The sequence below is a fragment of the Mytilus edulis genome, chromosome 2 (genome assembly GCF_963676685.1).
Source record: "Mytilus edulis chromosome 2, xbMytEdul2.2, whole genome shotgun sequence".
Taxonomy (NCBI): domain Eukaryota; kingdom Metazoa; phylum Mollusca; class Bivalvia; order Mytilida; family Mytilidae; genus Mytilus; species Mytilus edulis.
In genome coordinates this window covers 81,650,411-81,667,858 of record NC_092345.1, presented here as the reverse complement: position 1 = coordinate 81,667,858, position 17,448 = coordinate 81,650,411, and the positions used below count along the sequence as shown (strand labels likewise).

Genomic DNA, 17,448 nt, shown 5'->3' with positions numbered 1-17,448 from the left:
ATTAAAAGTATCACTTTGTATAAAAAGTATGATTTCAAATAAAAAGAACTCGATTGCCAACTTTTGTATGGGATTAAGATATGAAGGAGACCTAATTGTATCAACGTCTGCATAATCAGTTGAGAGGTAATCTTCTTTCAGCATACAGAGGAATGTGAAGATTCAGACTGATTTTGTTTCAAACTAAATCACTAATATATAATTCTTTCATCAAACAATTTATCTATTTTGAAAAAAAATATGTGGGTTCGATAATTTTCTGTGGGATCAACAACCTAGAAGACAGGTTTTTGTATCATTTGGGTCTTTGCAAATATAAGTAGTACGAGTGATCATCATCCCATACAGGTCGTTTTAATTTTTTTTAAACGACCATACAGTTTTAACCATTTGATAGAGTATCAAATCTTTTTTCTAAGTTTTGCCAATTGTTTTACGTAACACACAGCTGAAACATTAATTTGACAGATATGTTTCCGGTTTTTAAATTTAGGCTCATGGTATACTAGTCCTTTAGCGAACAATTTCTGAAGAAAATTGAGGTTGGAAATGCGAAGTTCATTAAGTATAACGTGGACAACTAAATCATATATGATTTGGGAACTTCCGCATATGCAATTATAAGGGTTTGTATTTTAAGTCGTGTCTATTGAGATCCTGCAAAACCTTATTGTAGTGGTGAAAGCTTGTGTTCATAACATGTGATATATAGGTATAGTCGATGCTTTCAACATACTTATCATTAAATCAGGAACATATTTAAGGGTTTTTTTTATTTTGTAAAGAAGATTGGCATCAATGGTTTGCATTTAAGAAGGATCTAAGTATCAGTTCCTATTTATTTCTTTTCAATGAACAATCAATTTGAGAGATGATAGACAATATCCGATATGAAAGCTGTATATTTGTATTGTTCATAATTGACATTTTTACAGGAATTTCCAATCTTGATTTTAAAAAAATACGAAAGAGGTTTGCTTTGAATACCGATCGTATTATGGATAAATGGAAGACTGTCATTTACAAGAAACATTATGAAACTTATGGAAGCTATTAAACCAAGAGTTCCAAATAGTGAAGTTGAAATCATCCCTTCGTAAATTTTACGGACGCCATCACGAGTTGGTTGACCGTTATGGAATAACCGTTTCACAAATGATATCGGATATGTTCCTTACGTCGTAACTACAATCCCCTTCCCTTTCATGAATATGACCTACCGAATTAGACTATTTACCGGATTTGTAATCACATAAGCAACACGACGGGTGCCACATGTGGAGCAGGATCTGCTTACCCTTCCGGAGCACCTGAGATCACCCCTAGTTTTTTCCGGGGTTCGTGTTGTTTATTCTTTAGTTTTCTATGTTGTGTCGTGTGTACTATTGTTTTTCTGTTTGTCTTTTTCATTTTTAGCCATGGAGTTGTCAGTTTGTTTTAGATTTATGAGTTTGACTGTCCCTTTGGTATCTTTCGTCCCTCTTTTATGCATTATGAACCCCATTCAGCGATTGCCAGAAGGAAAAAGCTATAATCATGATATTGATATTATTAGTTATAATTGATACATTTTGAAATCATTAGATGATAAAAACGACACTAGGTCTGTAAGTGTGTTTGATTCTTTTTCAATATTATCTATAGAAATAGTTTACCAGTATGATTACTATTCCAGAAAGTAAATTTATCAGCTTGGCCCTGAATCCATGCATATGTTCCTGGAGTTACTTGATCAGAAAGACCAATCCAGAAGTTATCCTTTCTAGTATCAATATAACTAGCCAGAAATGACTGTACATATCTGTAAATATTGAATTATTGTATATAGCAGTAACAATCTTAATTGAATAATTATGAGGGACATTAGATTTGATTAACAATGGAGAGCTAGCAGAAAGAGCAAATTTACCTGTGCGTAATGTGATTCATCTATAAGGTTTTGAAATCTTTTAATTACATTTATTTGATGTTTAGCTGTATACTTACAACATCAGAAATTATTTTTCATGAAAAATTAGTTAAACCGCCGATACATCATTTTCAATTCGTCATACTTTGCATTGGCAAAAGCCAATATTTGCCGGTATAGAACCAGTCTAAGATTGACAAAGGGAAGTAATGTGTTTAAAAAATATGTTATAACAGAATCAAATCGGTAATTGGCAAATGGACTATTGACTTATAAGTAGTGTTGTCAACGATTAACCGATTAACGGGTTAACCGTTTGAACGACCAAATACCGAATACCTAAAACGCTAACCGGTTAACCGGACTGGACTTTTTTTTATATTTTGATAGATTTGATATAAATTTGTATTGAAATCATTAAATCGTTATGTTTTCTTTAAAAATTGTCGTCGTGGTAATTAATTAGACAGATCAATTGTCCAGTATATAGATTGCTATTGTTAATCCAAAACTATAAAATTAATTATAACTTGTCTCTCAGCTCGGGGCAAGATCTTAAGGAAACATAGTTAGTATACATGGTTTTTTAACAGTAACTTTAAATCAGTAATACGATTAAATTTTACGACTAACTTCATTATTTCATTTTTTTTTTCTTATATTGTGTAGACCTACATCTGAATGTGCAATCTCCGTCGTGCAAGGCTTTGTCATATTTTAAACGAAATGCAAACTCAAAAATGGTGAAATGCAAACCAATGTGAATGAAATTAATGTATACCTGATGGTACGAGTAACAATCTTTAGCTTAATCATTTCAAATTGAAACACTCCACATTATTTTCGGAGACAACAAGAGAAATGAAAGAAATCATCGGTTTCAGACATATTAAATTCTACGAAATCAAGAAGGTTTTTTCACTTGGATGGAAGGTTGTCACATTGACACTCATATCTCATCTTCTTATATCTATGCGTAGAGTACTATAGTGAAAACGGTACTATTTATTCTGCCATAGGCGACAATACTAACATTTTCTAAATTTACCAGTTTTTCTAATAAAAACCTGGATAAAACAGTTATACAGTTATACATAGATAAATAAAAAAATATATTGTACCCTTACATCCACAGCGCTCCTAAGTTGACTTCCTTCACCTGTCTTGGGTACACAAAAGGTCAACCTAATGCTGGGAAAATGTAATACTACCGTTTTCCCTATACTGTGACAGAAAGCTATAAAGAATTCTTATGACACCATCAATGCAATACTGGGTTATTGTGGAAACCTTGACTATAATTAATACTTGTATGTCCCCATTACTTAAAGAAACATGGATAATTTTATGTCCCCAACCCTACATGCTGTTTTACCTCTTTCTCTACTTCTTTCAGATAAGGCTTAACAAACAACCTGTATCCAACTATATCTTATCTTATTTAAAAAGAATAATAAACATATCCATTTAAACAGATAGAAATGACAGTTCCATTCAATTTGTATACATTTTATCCAAAATTTACAACATAAGCACAAATTCAAGATTTGTCATACTAATCTCCATTCGATGCTTTAGTTTATGCCATATTGTGGTTCAAAATATTAGAGCTGGTTATAAAATCCATTATTCTATCTTGAGATGATTAAAACAAGGATAATAGACACTTAAAACATTTAATCTGCAAAATACTCAGCTGTAAAGTTGCCTTTGTTGCCTGAATTAATCTATGAAAAAGCTGAATTATGTCCCTTGGAAGTATTAAATTCCAACAAAGGTCCTTTCAAACAGTACAAAATGACAAATTATATATGCCTGATATAATAAAAGATAGAAACTACAGAATGAAGCACTATTGAAATATTTGTTGCATGAATTGCCAACAATGTGAGCAACTCTTTACACAGGAGAATATAAATTCTATCTAAATTTAGCCTCAAATGGGCCTCTTTTTTTCTTAGATGAACAATTCTAACAGTGAAAATGCTTCTAGTATGACCAAATACTGCCTTACTATATAAACAGCACAAACTTAACCAGACAATATCCAATTTTAATAGATTGTGTCAAGGGAAATACCCAATTGATACATTTAGGGAATTACACAGCAAAAAAGGCAAATATTTCAGTTAAAAATATTTGTCGCAACTTGAATTCTGGGTTTTCCAATTGAATTAATCATTGCAAAAGGTGAAAACAAATACAAAAGAACAATAGTTTGGTGCAGTTTATACAATATAGTTAATATTGACACCCTAGAATAAAGTTTTATATCAGTACCCATCAATTTGACTTATTATGATGACTCTGCACTTTTCTCAACACAGTACTGTTCTCAGATAAAAATTTCTATTCTTTGTGATAAAAATCAAATGTTCTTATCAAATGCATCAAAATAGTATAATATGACTGGAGTCTGATTGATTTTGATTTCCCTTGCTATCTTAAGTATAGGGAAAACGATACTATTTATTCTGCCATAGGCGACAATACTAACATTTTCTAAATTTACCAGTTTTTATAATCAAAACCTGGATAAAACAGTTATGTGTGGTGTTAGTACTTTATTACTGTATTCTAAAAATTGAAGCCAAATAGTATCAAGACCAATTTCCAACGGAGCTTGTTTATGTTATCCATGCCCACCGTCATTTTGCACCAAATTTATGAAATTTTGGAAGCTTTTTCGAATAATTCTCTAGAAAATATTTCAATAGGTTTTAAAATTTATATTGTAAATTTACACACTGCAGTTATACATAGATAAATAAAAAATATATATTGTACCCTTACATCCAATCACAGCGCTCCTAAGTTGACTTCCTTCACCTGTCTTGGGTACACAAAAGGCCAACCTAATGCTTGGAAAATGTAATACTACCGTTTTCCCTATAGATAAGGCTTTCAAATATCAACTTAAACTACTGGTTAACCGGTTAATCGGTCGAACGATTATCCGAGTAACCGGTTAGGCAAAAGTGTACGATTTGACAACACTACTTATAAAACGTTTAATTTGTGCAATTGTTAACCTTAACATAATATTATCTTCATCAGGAATATGACAGTTGTTATCCATTCGTTTGGTGTGTTTCAGCTTTTGATTTTGCAATTTGGTCATTGACTTTCCGTTTTGAATTTTCCACGTAGTTCAGTATTTTTGTGATTTTACCTTTTATCAATATACAGTCAATTAATTTACTCTCAAATTTGATGCGACAGTCACACTAGCTATAAAACCAGGTTTAATCCACCATTTTTACATAAGAAAATGCCGGTACCAAGGCAGGATTATGACAGCTGTTAACTATTCGTTTGATGTGTTTGAACTTTTGATTATGCCATTTTATTAGGGACTTTTCGTTTTGAAATTTCATCGGAGTTCAGTATTTTTGTGATTTTACTTTATAAATAGTTTTGATAAGAACTCTTGAAACACTTTTCAATAACATTGGCAAGTTGTTTTTTTATATACTTGTTTGATGTACTCTTTGTTATGGTGGGTTGTCAAAAAATTATAATATAAATGCAATGATTCAAATATTCACCTGTCATTAACAGTTGCGAGTTGTCCACCAAATTTCGTTTGGCATGCTGATTGTGCTAGTTGCCAACTAACTGGTGTAGCGCCTGATAAAGCATCACGCAAGGCATAACATGATGCTCCATAACCAATACCTCTATACTGAAATATTATGCACCTTATATTTATGACAACTTGTTTTTAAAATAACTTCCTTATCTTTTAGATGTTAGGGTTTTATTTGTAGAAACTTGCATAATATATGGATTATTTATGTTCATAATAAAAACTGAGAAATACAGATTTATGAAATTATGTTAATGACAAACTCTGCGAAAATGCCATTAAACCACGCAGGCAAAACAAGTTTCTTTGTCAAATAGTTTTTTTTTTTTTTTTTAAAAACCCAACAAACTCCGTAATAATTTTGTTAATACTGTTTGATGACATTTCTCTGATGGTCCAGCACTATCGGAGATGAGATTTTATATTCAAGTAGATAGATAAAGGCAGATGTGGTGTGAGTGCCAATGAAACAACTCTCCATCCAAATAACAATTTAAAAAAGTAAACCATTATAGGTTAAAGTACGGCTTTCAACACGGAGCCTTGGTTCACACCGAACAACAAGCTATAAAGGGCCCCAAAATTACTAGTATAAAACCATTCGAACTGGAAAACCAACGGTCTAATCTATATAAACAAAACGAGAAACGAGAAACACGTATATATAAGGTATGTTCCATCAACCTGTCCAAATTCCTTTTTCAGATTTAAGATGCACTTTCATTGTAGATACATTCGACCTTTACAAATTAGCTTCCGTTACTGTGTAGACTATGCAATACTTCGTAAACACTAAATAAACTCATGAGCACATCACTACATTCTAATAATCTAAATCGCTTGGATCACGGGACTATAACCGCCAACAATGGGGGAATGAAAGTAGAAGAATTTTGTCGTAGCTTGAAAAAAATATTTGTCGTAGGTTGAAAAAAAACAAGTTTGAAGTGTGATTTTTCAACAAACCCAAATAGATTTTTACAAATTTCCTGTTTACAAAACTTAGAATTTTTCGAAAAACTAAGGATTTTGTTATCCCAGGCATAGATTACCTAAGCCGTATTCAGCACAACCTTTTTGAATTTTGGATCCTCAATGCTCTTCAACTTTTTACTTGTTTGGCTTAATAAATATTTTGATATGAGCGTCACTGATGAGTCTTATGTAGACGAAACGCGCGTCTGGCGTACTAAATTATAATCCGGGTACCTTTGATAACTATTCTCATTTTTTCATACATATAAGTTAACTTACTGGCTTTGTGCAACCTTTCAGAAGTGGATCGACTCCTGTTGACGCCACAACTTGTGCACTTTTTCTGCAAACATACCCAGGGAGTGGTGTATTGCATGTTATATCAAACCAGCTACCGTCCTGAAACAGTTTTGCTTTTATATATAAACAAAAACTAATCAATTAATGCAACCCTTTATCTGACTCTACATGATCATACTATGTTTTTGTGTTGTTGCAGCAAATCATTTGAAATTAATTCCAAACAAGGAAAACTACATCGGTTCATACAACTATATCACGTTTTTCTGCAACGAAGTGTTTGATCTACCTTTTCTATTACCTATCATACCTTATAAAAAAAAACATTCAAATAAGAACCCTTGACTTCAAGACCTGTCAGATAGTTCAAATGCAATCCTTCCCTTTCTCGCATTAAAATATGAATTCAACCAAAATCAGAATTTTATCACTGACTTTTTACAAGAAAATCGGACAATGGTGATGTTGATGATGACGATGACAACGACGACGACGACGATGACGAGGACGATGGTGATACTAATATTTTGTTGTATAACGTCCACTTGAAAATATCCCATGCATATCAGAACACGTTCATGTTAATGATATATGAGACCAACACTGTCATGTACTGAATCGATCCGTTTATCCGGATTTTAACGCACAAGTTCACACAGTTACAGTAAAACATGTCATCCTAGCAGATGACGAGACAGTATTTCGTCCAGCACCAACTACTCTTTGCTCTTTCTCCGAATGTTCACTTTGGCATACCCAACCGGGGTCGAGCCTATGACTTCTCGCACTTGCGGAAAGCATGCTTTACCACAAGACCATCAAAACAGACCATAACGTAGGATTTTTTTGTCTACATTACCAGTAACCAAACTGCAACACAGTCTTCGTCCCTGTTTTGCCAGTTGTTTGGTTCATCTGGTCCCCAGTTCGTAAAAGCAACAGGTCTACCATCATCCCATACGAAATAGCTTTCTGTTATCCGATCACTGAGACCAATCCATACAGCCCCACCATTAAATATTCCTGTTGTTGCTTTCATTGCTACAATTCAAAAACAAATTACAAATGCAGTCATCGATGTTGTTTTATGTTTTTATAATTTTTGGTTGTAAGTACAGTCATTCTTTTTTCTTTGATTTCACTTTCAACATTTGATGCAATACCCATTCGATAAAAAATTTTTAAGTATTAAAAATGGAAAATCACCCACGATTTATGAATAGGTGATTAAAATCACAACCTCATATTTTTATGTTTTAAGTAAATTTGAGATATTCATATATTAAAAAATTACAAAAGTCATTTCTTCAATTTATGGATATATTTTCAGATCAATGCAAAACTGAAAACAACATATTTAAAAGTAAAAAATGTTTCATGTTGTCAGCTCTATTGATGATTCGGGATGGTACCTTCCGTCCAAATGATACATTTTATTTTTAGTTGATGAATTATGTAGATATGTTGTATTATCACAATAAAAGTGTAGCCTCCTAAGACAAACTTGACATTACATGTTTTAAAAATGCTTTGTAAAGAATCACTCTGATTCAAACAAAAAATTCTCTGAAACCGATATTATCAAGATGCTTGATTTCTTGATTGACAACATATTTGTAACGTTCGGAGGACGTGTTTTTCAACAGACTGTCGGCATTCCAATGGGAACAAACTGTGCCCCTCTACTTGCCGACTTGTTTCTTTATTATTATGAGGCTGACTTCATGCAGGAACTTCTTAGGAAGAAAGATAAGAAGTTAGCAATATCATTTAACTCTACTTTCCGCTATATAGATGACGTTCTTTCACTAAACAATTCAAAATTTGGTGACTATGTGGAACGCATCTATCCCATCGAATTGGAGATAAAGGATACTACAGATACAGTTAAGTCGGCTTCATATCTTGACTTACATCTAGAAATTGACAATGAGGGTCGGTTGGAAACAAAACTTTACGACAAAAGAGATGATTTCAGCTTTCCAATTGTGAACTTTCCATTTCTAAGTAGCAACATTCCAGCAGCACTTGCATACGGGGTATATATCTCCCAATTGATACGATATTCCCGTGCTTGCATTTCCTATCATGATTTTATTGATAGAGGGTTACTGCTCACAAGGAAGCTATTAAACCAAGAGTTCCAAATGGTGAAGTTGAAATCATCCCTTCGTAAATTTTACGGAAGCCATCACGAGTTGGTTGACCGTTATGGAATAACCGTTTCACAAATGATATCGGATATGTTCCTTACGTCGTAACTACAATTCCCTTCCCTTTCATGAATGTGACCTACCGAATTAGACTATTTACCGGATTTGTAATCACATAAGCAACACGACGGGTGCCACATGTGGAGCAGGATCTGCTTAACCTTCCGGAGAACCTGAGATCACCCCTAGTTTATGGTGTGGTTCGTGTTGTTTATTCTTTAGTTTTCTATGTTGTGTCATGTGTACTATTGTTTTTCTGTTTGTCTTTTTCATTTTTAGCCATGGCGTTGTCAGTTTGTTTTAGATTTATGAGTTTGACTGTCCCTTTGGTATCTTTCGTCCCTCTTTTAGCTATTCTCTTTGAATCTGTTATTTATCATGCTTTCGTACATTTTAAATATTTTGTCTTTTTGTATTCAGTTTTGAGCGTAAGTATTGAAAATTGTTCCAGAAATTTGTGTCTTAGTCATCAGTATTATTATGAACGCCAAGGAATTAACTTTTCCCCAGAAACCCACTAACGTTGATGAAAGTACTTATAAGTCACTTAACGTCCCTCAACATCGACGAAAACCAATACCATAGAGTAAGATACTTAAGTCCCCTGCATAACAAAAAGTAAACAGTTAAACGGGGAAGAAAGGAATGACTTATGCTAAGAAAAACAAGAATGTGTCCCTAGTCCACGTATGTCCCATTCACACTATATTTTTGGTCATTGGACCGTGAAATTTGGGTTACAACTGTAATTTGATATTAAAATTAGAACGATCCTATCCTAGTGAACATGTGTACTAAATGTCAAGTTGATTGGACTTCAACTTCATCAAAATCTACCTTGACCAAAAACCTAAGTTGGACTGACGAACGGAAGAACGAACGAACGAATGAACTCATATACAGAAAAAATAATGCCCCTCTGCTGTCGTAGGTGGGGCATAAAACTGTTACAAATATGTCAATGCTTATAGTAATAAATATCATATATGATATGTATATACTGGACAGCGGTGACTTTTTTGTTCTGCATTTTTATTTCTATCACCCATGATAAACAAGTGCAAAATATTTATATATTTAAAAAAAAATAAGAAAAACACACGTTTTGGTATATTAGCATTCATGAAGTTCTGTTCGTCTTGACTGTTAACCGTTGCGAGGTATCCACCATATTGCTGACAAGTTTTTCTGGCAACATCTGCAGCAACCATCTTTTGAACAAATAACCAGCAAGAGGTGCCATGTTTCTTCCAGAAACTAGGACACCCAAGAAACTGTCCAGCTGAAAAATAGAAAGTAAACTCAAACAGTAAAATTAAGAAAATGTAAGTAATATTTTTTTTTGACTTACTAAATGATATGTGCTTTACAATTCAATGCTAGAAATTATCTACTAATTGTCAAGATGAAAAAGAATTTCAAAAACTGTTCATAGTATAGGATAAATTATGTTTTTAAAGGAGGTTATGTGGTGCCAAGTACGGTATTGTGTATATCAACGACTTATTTGCAGTTATATTGAATTTATCGCCTTACTATATAAGTTACAGGTATACTGATTATCCATGAGATAAATGTCTTCTTATCATACTGTTTCATTAAATCATATGTGAGCCACAGTTTTAGTTTGAAGTTTTCTTAAGACATGGAGTCCATGAATATGGTTAAAAGTGTTGTACATCACATACATGTAGGCAACGATTATCGATAAGTATCAGAATGAATTTATTGAAGCAACACTAGAGACCGTCTTGCCATTAATGTATATGTAATTTACTAATTCATTTTTGAGATAATAAAGATTAATAACAAAAAAATGAATATCTTTTAATTATATTTCCAGTACTTTAAAAATATTGTTGCGTAGAGGTAAACATTTGATACGCATCGTTTTGGTAAAAGATAATTAAACTAATTTTTACATCGCATATATTTCATTCATCTTTTATTTTATTTGTAACATCTTATGGACACTTTAAAGTTTGTCATTATACTAGTTTGCTTTTCTTTGTCTGTTCAGTTTACTAAATTATATCACTTAAACAGTTCTAAATACCTGGAACTTGAGGTGTTGCACGAGGTGGTATTGTAGTTATTGTTCCATCTACAACATGTATGATACATATTAGTGAGGAAGCCATTTCCGTTTTGTTCTACATTTGAGAATTCGGAGAACAGTATTAAATTCTCTTCTCTCATTACATTACAGAAAAGGCAACAGTAGTATACCGCTGTTCAATAGTCAATAGTTTAAGCGAAAACAAATCCGGGCTACTAACTAAAACCGAGGGAAACACATGAACTATCAGAAGAAGATAACGGAACCACAAAAACACTAAACTGCATCAAAAACATTCACCAACACACAAAGAAACGGACTATTTGATAAAAAATGCCATATTCTTGACTTGGTACAGGACGTTTTAAGGGGAAAATGGTGGGTTGAATCTTGTTTCATGTTTAGCCAAACCTCCCGCTTATATGGCAATGGTATAAATCCTACTAAAATGAAAACATTACGTTATTTAGATAAATAAAATAGTACAATACAACATGAATACGAACCGACACCTATAGTTAATTTACAGTACACCACAAACGAAGTATAAAGTGCGTGTCACACAGAAATTGACGTATTTTTTGACGTTTATATTATCACAGGTAAGTTTCTAAAAATAGATTAGATTGTTTCATTATAGATACGTACAAGAAAATAAAATAGAAATTGAGTTTGTAACGTCGTATTTTTATGTATTTTCTAACCATGACAAAAGAATATTAAAATGCAAATCAATTCTGTTTGTATTTTCGAACCATGTGGATTTTAATCTCAGACATGCCTTCTAGTCTTGTAATGTTGTGTTGTCATTTTAGTGTTATATTTAACATGGCCATTAAAGCGGGAGGTTTGGCGTGCCACAAAACCAGGTTCAACCCACCATTTTTTTCTTTAAAAAATATCCTGTACCAAGTCAGGAATATGGCCATTGTTATATTATAGTTCGTTTCTGTGTGTGTTACATTTTAACGTTGTGTTTCTTGTATGTCGTTTGTTTCCTCTTATATTTGAGTGTGAATTCACATTATTATAAGACGTGTCACGGTACTTTTCATGTCTTTAGTTTTGATATTATATGTGTTATTCTCATCGGATTTTGTCTTATGCTTAGTTCGTATCTATGTGCGTTACATTTTAATGTTGTGTCGTTGTTCTCCTCTTGTATTTCATGCGTTTCCTTCAGTTTTAGTTTGTGACCTGGATTTGTTTTTTTTTCTATCGATTTATAAGTTATGAACAGCGGAATATTCTGTTGCCTTTATTTTTTATTCTTTCTTGACAATTGATTAAAAGGAGTCTTGCAGACTGACGTTGAAAATAAAATAACACAAGAAATTTGGCATATCAACTTGAATCCATTTAACAATAATTAAAAAAAATAATCATCATACAATATGCAAATATGTTGATATTGTTAGACAGAACATTTGCCAGTGTTTTATAATATAAGTGTATGAAGATTTCAAGTCAAACTGTACTATCATTATGAAATGTAATTGTATTAAATACGATTTTTCACATGACTGTCTGACGGATCATAAAGTAGATATATTGTGGTACATAATTGTATATTTTGTAACATGTTCACGAACTTCTATAATAATTATTTGTACAATGTCGTGTAACCTCCTATCTGCTGTAATGTTAAAATAATTTTGTATAAAACTTTAAGGTTGTTGCCAGAAATAACTTCAATTACTCTGACTACATCCTTTTGACAAGTATAACCTATACTTACAACTTTTTTTACAAATAAAACCTTGTCTGCCATTGCAAGGTCCATCATTCCACTGTTGGTCTCTTAGAGTTGTATATATCTGTATACAGTTCTCTCTTTTATTACCATTGGGCTCGCCTAAAAAAAGTATTAACAATAATGCACGCATTGCTTTGTTAATAATATATCCTCTTGTAACTAACAAAAAGTATTGGAAATTAGGAAAAAAAGTCAAAAAATGTCATCAATGTTGAGCTGCTGGCAAAATATAATTCATTCTGTACGGCTAAATTGAAAAAAAAATCGTCACAATTTTTTTCAGTTCATTCGACATACTGAGAAATCAAAATTATCAACTAACAGGAAGTATTTATCTGAAAGAATCGGAAAAGTACACACATGTTACAATTCATCATTGTAATTTATCTGGTCAAATTTAAAATCCTTTTTTTCGACGAGAAAAGAGTCGAATATTTCTGTGTCGGACGGAAGGAGGAAGTGATTGCCATCGCTTTTCTATTTCGATGTTTTACCATATTCAAAACATCTTTTTGTCAGCAATATACAACTATTTAAAAAAGAACAGAAATCAATCATTTTCTATAGTTAGGTTGTTTAGTTTTATTTTTTTTTAATTTATGAAATAGCTACTGTATTCATTTCCAGGTATTGTTTTACCTGCGCCTTTAATTGTTTGAATAATGAACCTAAGACAACTTTCGAGTTCGTTGCACTTGCGTCAAGAACTTTAGACTTAGTGAACATCAATCGTGCGTTTAGGGGCGTCATTACTTCCCTTCCTTAGTTCAGCGATAGAATGAAAAAATGAAAATGCTATATTGCACGAATTATTCCGCAAATTAAGATCTTATTTTTGATATTCAACACAGCTATCATTAGGGAATAGTGAGTAAGTACTTACGGAACAAATATCACTTTTTATTATGAACAGGGATACAGGCAATCCTCGAGATCTCTATCTGGTTAATGACGTCACAAAGACCCACAAAATTGAAGACCTTTTTCGGTAAAGTACTTAACTCGAAAGTGACACCTACTTTTCATTTTTGATCTTAATAGTAATGTTACCTCCTGCCCAGTTCAAGAACTGAAATGGTGTCCCATCAGACCATGACCACCCTCCTTCTCTTGATCTGTCTGTACCTCCGAGCCACATCCACATTGAAAATGATGATGATAATTGTGCTGCAAATTATGAAATCGCTGATAAGGCACCGTGAACAAAGTTCACTAAATTTTAAAAAAATAAATTACACAGGATAATTCTGACGTTTACCAAGCTTTACAAAATATGAAGTAAACACTTTACAAATATTCTCCATTTAGTATTATTATCATCGTCATACAATTGATAGTTTCATAAATGTTATTGCAACATTTATTGAGATACCGTCTTCATATTTTCAATAAAGAATAAATCAGTCGTATTTATTCACATAATAATAAATGACAAGAGCTTTTACAACTACAATGTATATGTGAAGCCCTTGCATTTGGGTCTAGAAATTAAATGTTTTTGCTGAAATATTTTATTAACGAAAAGTTGAACTTTGATTTAATGATTAATGTTATGACGATTTGTGACAAAACAGTTATATTTTAAAATTTCACAAGATATATTTTAGTTAATAATAACCATTGTTATTTTAAGTGCATTCAGAAGTCTTACAAGATTTATCAATGTCACTGTTAGGCAATCAGGAAAATTGAAAGAAATTATGCCTATCGCGAAAAATATAGGTTTTGTTGTGGTCTTTTAAGATCGAACGTTTTATTCTGGTGTGTTCTTTCTGCGAAGACTTCAAGATTAATTATCAATGTTGTTCCATTTATTTGTATTATAGTCTTGTAGTGTAATGCTGTCATTTTTTGTGTTATATTTAACATTGCCATATGCAGGAGGTTTGGTTAGCCACAAAACCAGGTTCAACTTACCATTTATTTTAAAATGTCCGGTACAAAGTCAGGAAAATGGCAATTTATGTCTTATAGTTCGTTTCTGTGTGTTCGCATTATCGTTTAGTTTTTTGTTGCACTTTAGTGTTTTTGTTGTGTAGTTGTTTCCCTCTTATATCTGATGTGTTTCCCTCAGTTTTAGTTTGTAACCCGGATCTGGTTTTTTTTCTCAATCGATTTATGACTTTTGAACAGCGGTATACTACTGTTGCTTTTATTTAGGATTTTTCATACAAGCATCTTTTGGAGAAAATTAACTGATTGCATCTGCATAATATGGAAACATTAACATTAACAATCAACTACATACTCTGAATATATACTTGCTCTGCTCTGTCATGTACGCTAGCTAGATCACCACCCATCTTCTGACAAACTTGTCTGGCATCTTGCCATGATAGTAAATCACCTTGGAAACTATAGCAGTATTGTGATTGAGGTCTTTCTTGCCAACCGGGACCACATTTTGCACTTATAAGCGCTGTGATAATAAATTATATAATGAATATATCTATATAAGTGTGACTCGGAGGTCGGATGGGGACGCTGAAGTGCGATGGTAATGTTGAAGTGTAATGGTTTTCATCGATGGTATTTTCGCTGATGTGCGATGAAATATATAAGAAATATATAAAGCACTGGCTAGTTTATAACCTTTATGGCATTTTGGTATCAATAATATGAGTTTTTACAGATTTTATATGTCAACCATGCATACTCATATTATTGATACCAATAAACTCATCATAGATATCAGGACTAAATTTTATATATACGCCAGACGCGCGTTTCGTCTGCAAAAGACTGATCAGTGACGCTCGAATCCAAAAAAAAAAAAAATAAAAAAAAATAAAAAAAAAAAAAAAAAAAAGCCAAATGGAGTACGAAGTTAAAGAGCATTGAGATCAAAAATTCCTAAAAGTGTTGCCAAATACAGCTTAGGTAATCTATGCTTGAGGTAGAGCAGCCTTAGTATTTCAAAAAATTCTAAATTTTGTAAACAGTTAATTTATAAATATAACAATATCAATGATAATTCAGGTCAGCACAAAAAGTGCACATGCCATAAGGGTTTTATGGACAATGATTTATGCAAATTGTAACTAAATATTTGAAAAAAATCTGTATAATAAGCACGTTTGTAGATTTTAAATTCGTTTTTTTACCATACAAATAAGTTTTAAGTATTTATTGTATACTGTTTGAATATAATCTGTAAATAGCCTGCTAACATTAGTGTTCCATCTTTACCTCCAACGTAGATCTTTCTAAATGGTGTTTGTTTCAAATACAAGAATATAGTTTATACTATGAATGTCCTTAGTTACAGTTTCATACTAAATGCGATCGTCATATTTGATCTTGATGCATACTCGAAATTTGAAAATATATTTTATGTTATCCATCTCTTTTCAGTGTTACCACCAACGGATACAGGCAAAAGACAAACAGCGAACAGTAACTATCATCGCACGCAGGTAAAAGAAACTATCAACGCAAAAGAAAACACCAAGCAATCAAAATATGGATATTGTCATTTATTTTCATATTTCAATGAAATTAAAGAAAATTAAAACTTCTTCATAAAAGACTATTATTGATATTGTAGATTTAAGGAAGCGTGTAATATTGCAAAAGAAAATACACAGCAAATGCAAAAAGATGGCAAATACTCCCATTACGTTTTGGACGAGAAAACAACATTAATACGGTATTATTTGGATAACAACTTAAAATTAATAGTTTTCTGCTCATATTGCAGAAAAAATATAGAATATTTGCAACCGGTTCAGCACTTTAATTGGTATTTATACTTCAGTTTGAAGTAATATGTAGTCATACCTGCAGCTGTAGTTACTGGGGGACGAAGTGGAATATTTCCTAAAAATAAACGAACACAAGTGGTTAAAAGAAATGATTTTCATTTTTAGAAAATATATCTAAAAACACTTTCAATTAGTGACAATCCCAAAGGAAATGATACGGGTATGATAAACTAAATTATCAAAACAACAGAACCTTCCCGTTTCTCTACAGTGAAAATACGGTCTATTAAAAAAAATAATAAATAAATTAAACAAACTCAACAATATTTAAAAATTTTACATACGTGGACTTTTCTGGCAGATGTATTTCAGTTGTGCAGAACAGCTTCGGTCATTCCAACATAAGTTTGTGGTGAAATACTGTACACAGCTTTCAGTTCCAGTATAATCATTCGGTTCATTTTTACACCATTTGTTAAAGCTAGACAGCTGACAATAGATGTAATCTTACAAATATTAATAAGTCCAATAACACCTAAAATATTCTTTAAAAAAGTAATAAAATGAAACACGTTATTGAAGGCATACAGTATCCTGTAAATGAGACGATATTTGAATTTTGATCAGTTCAGTCTTCATCTCCCAGATGTCTTTTTCAATGTCTTTTTGTTCAGGAAATTTACAAAAATATCTTATATCTAAATAGGCAAACGTAAAAAGGAAGTTAAAATGTTCTGTTTTGAACGCTTTTAAAATTCAAGAAAGCAAAAGACACACAATTTTATTAAACAAGTTAGTATATAAAAACCTGTGAACCAGATTGTATCCAAATGTATTTCCTATTTTGTGTTCTGTCGTTCAGACCAATCCAATACTCATTGTCATTTCTGTTGATACTACCTGCAAAATATTACATAACTCACTTAATCCGTGCAGCTTACAA

General features: G+C 32.2%; 1 protein-coding gene across 1 annotated transcript in view; it reads right to left on the bottom strand.

The window, feature by feature from the left end:
- The window catches only part of LOC139513129 (macrophage mannose receptor 1-like), a 64,977-nt gene that overhangs the window by 23,439 nt on the left and 24,090 nt on the right, over positions 1-17,448 (bottom strand). Inside the window, exons 14-25 of the mRNA XM_071301355.1 lie at positions 17,314-17,405; positions 16,850-16,994; positions 16,582-16,620; positions 15,050-15,220; positions 13,852-13,968; positions 12,784-12,900; positions 11,043-11,090; positions 10,089-10,268; positions 7,633-7,814; positions 6,753-6,872; positions 5,458-5,594; positions 1,656-1,801 (exon numbers count right to left, since the gene is read on the bottom strand). Of these exons, the coding sequence (XP_071157456.1) occupies positions 1,656-1,801; positions 5,458-5,594; positions 6,753-6,872; positions 7,633-7,814; positions 10,089-10,268; positions 11,043-11,090; positions 12,784-12,900; positions 13,852-13,968; positions 15,050-15,220; positions 16,582-16,620; positions 16,850-16,994; positions 17,314-17,405 (1,494 nt within the window). The remainder of the gene's footprint in view (positions 1-1,655; positions 1,802-5,457; positions 5,595-6,752; positions 6,873-7,632; positions 7,815-10,088; positions 10,269-11,042; positions 11,091-12,783; positions 12,901-13,851; positions 13,969-15,049; positions 15,221-16,581; positions 16,621-16,849; positions 16,995-17,313; positions 17,406-17,448) is intronic.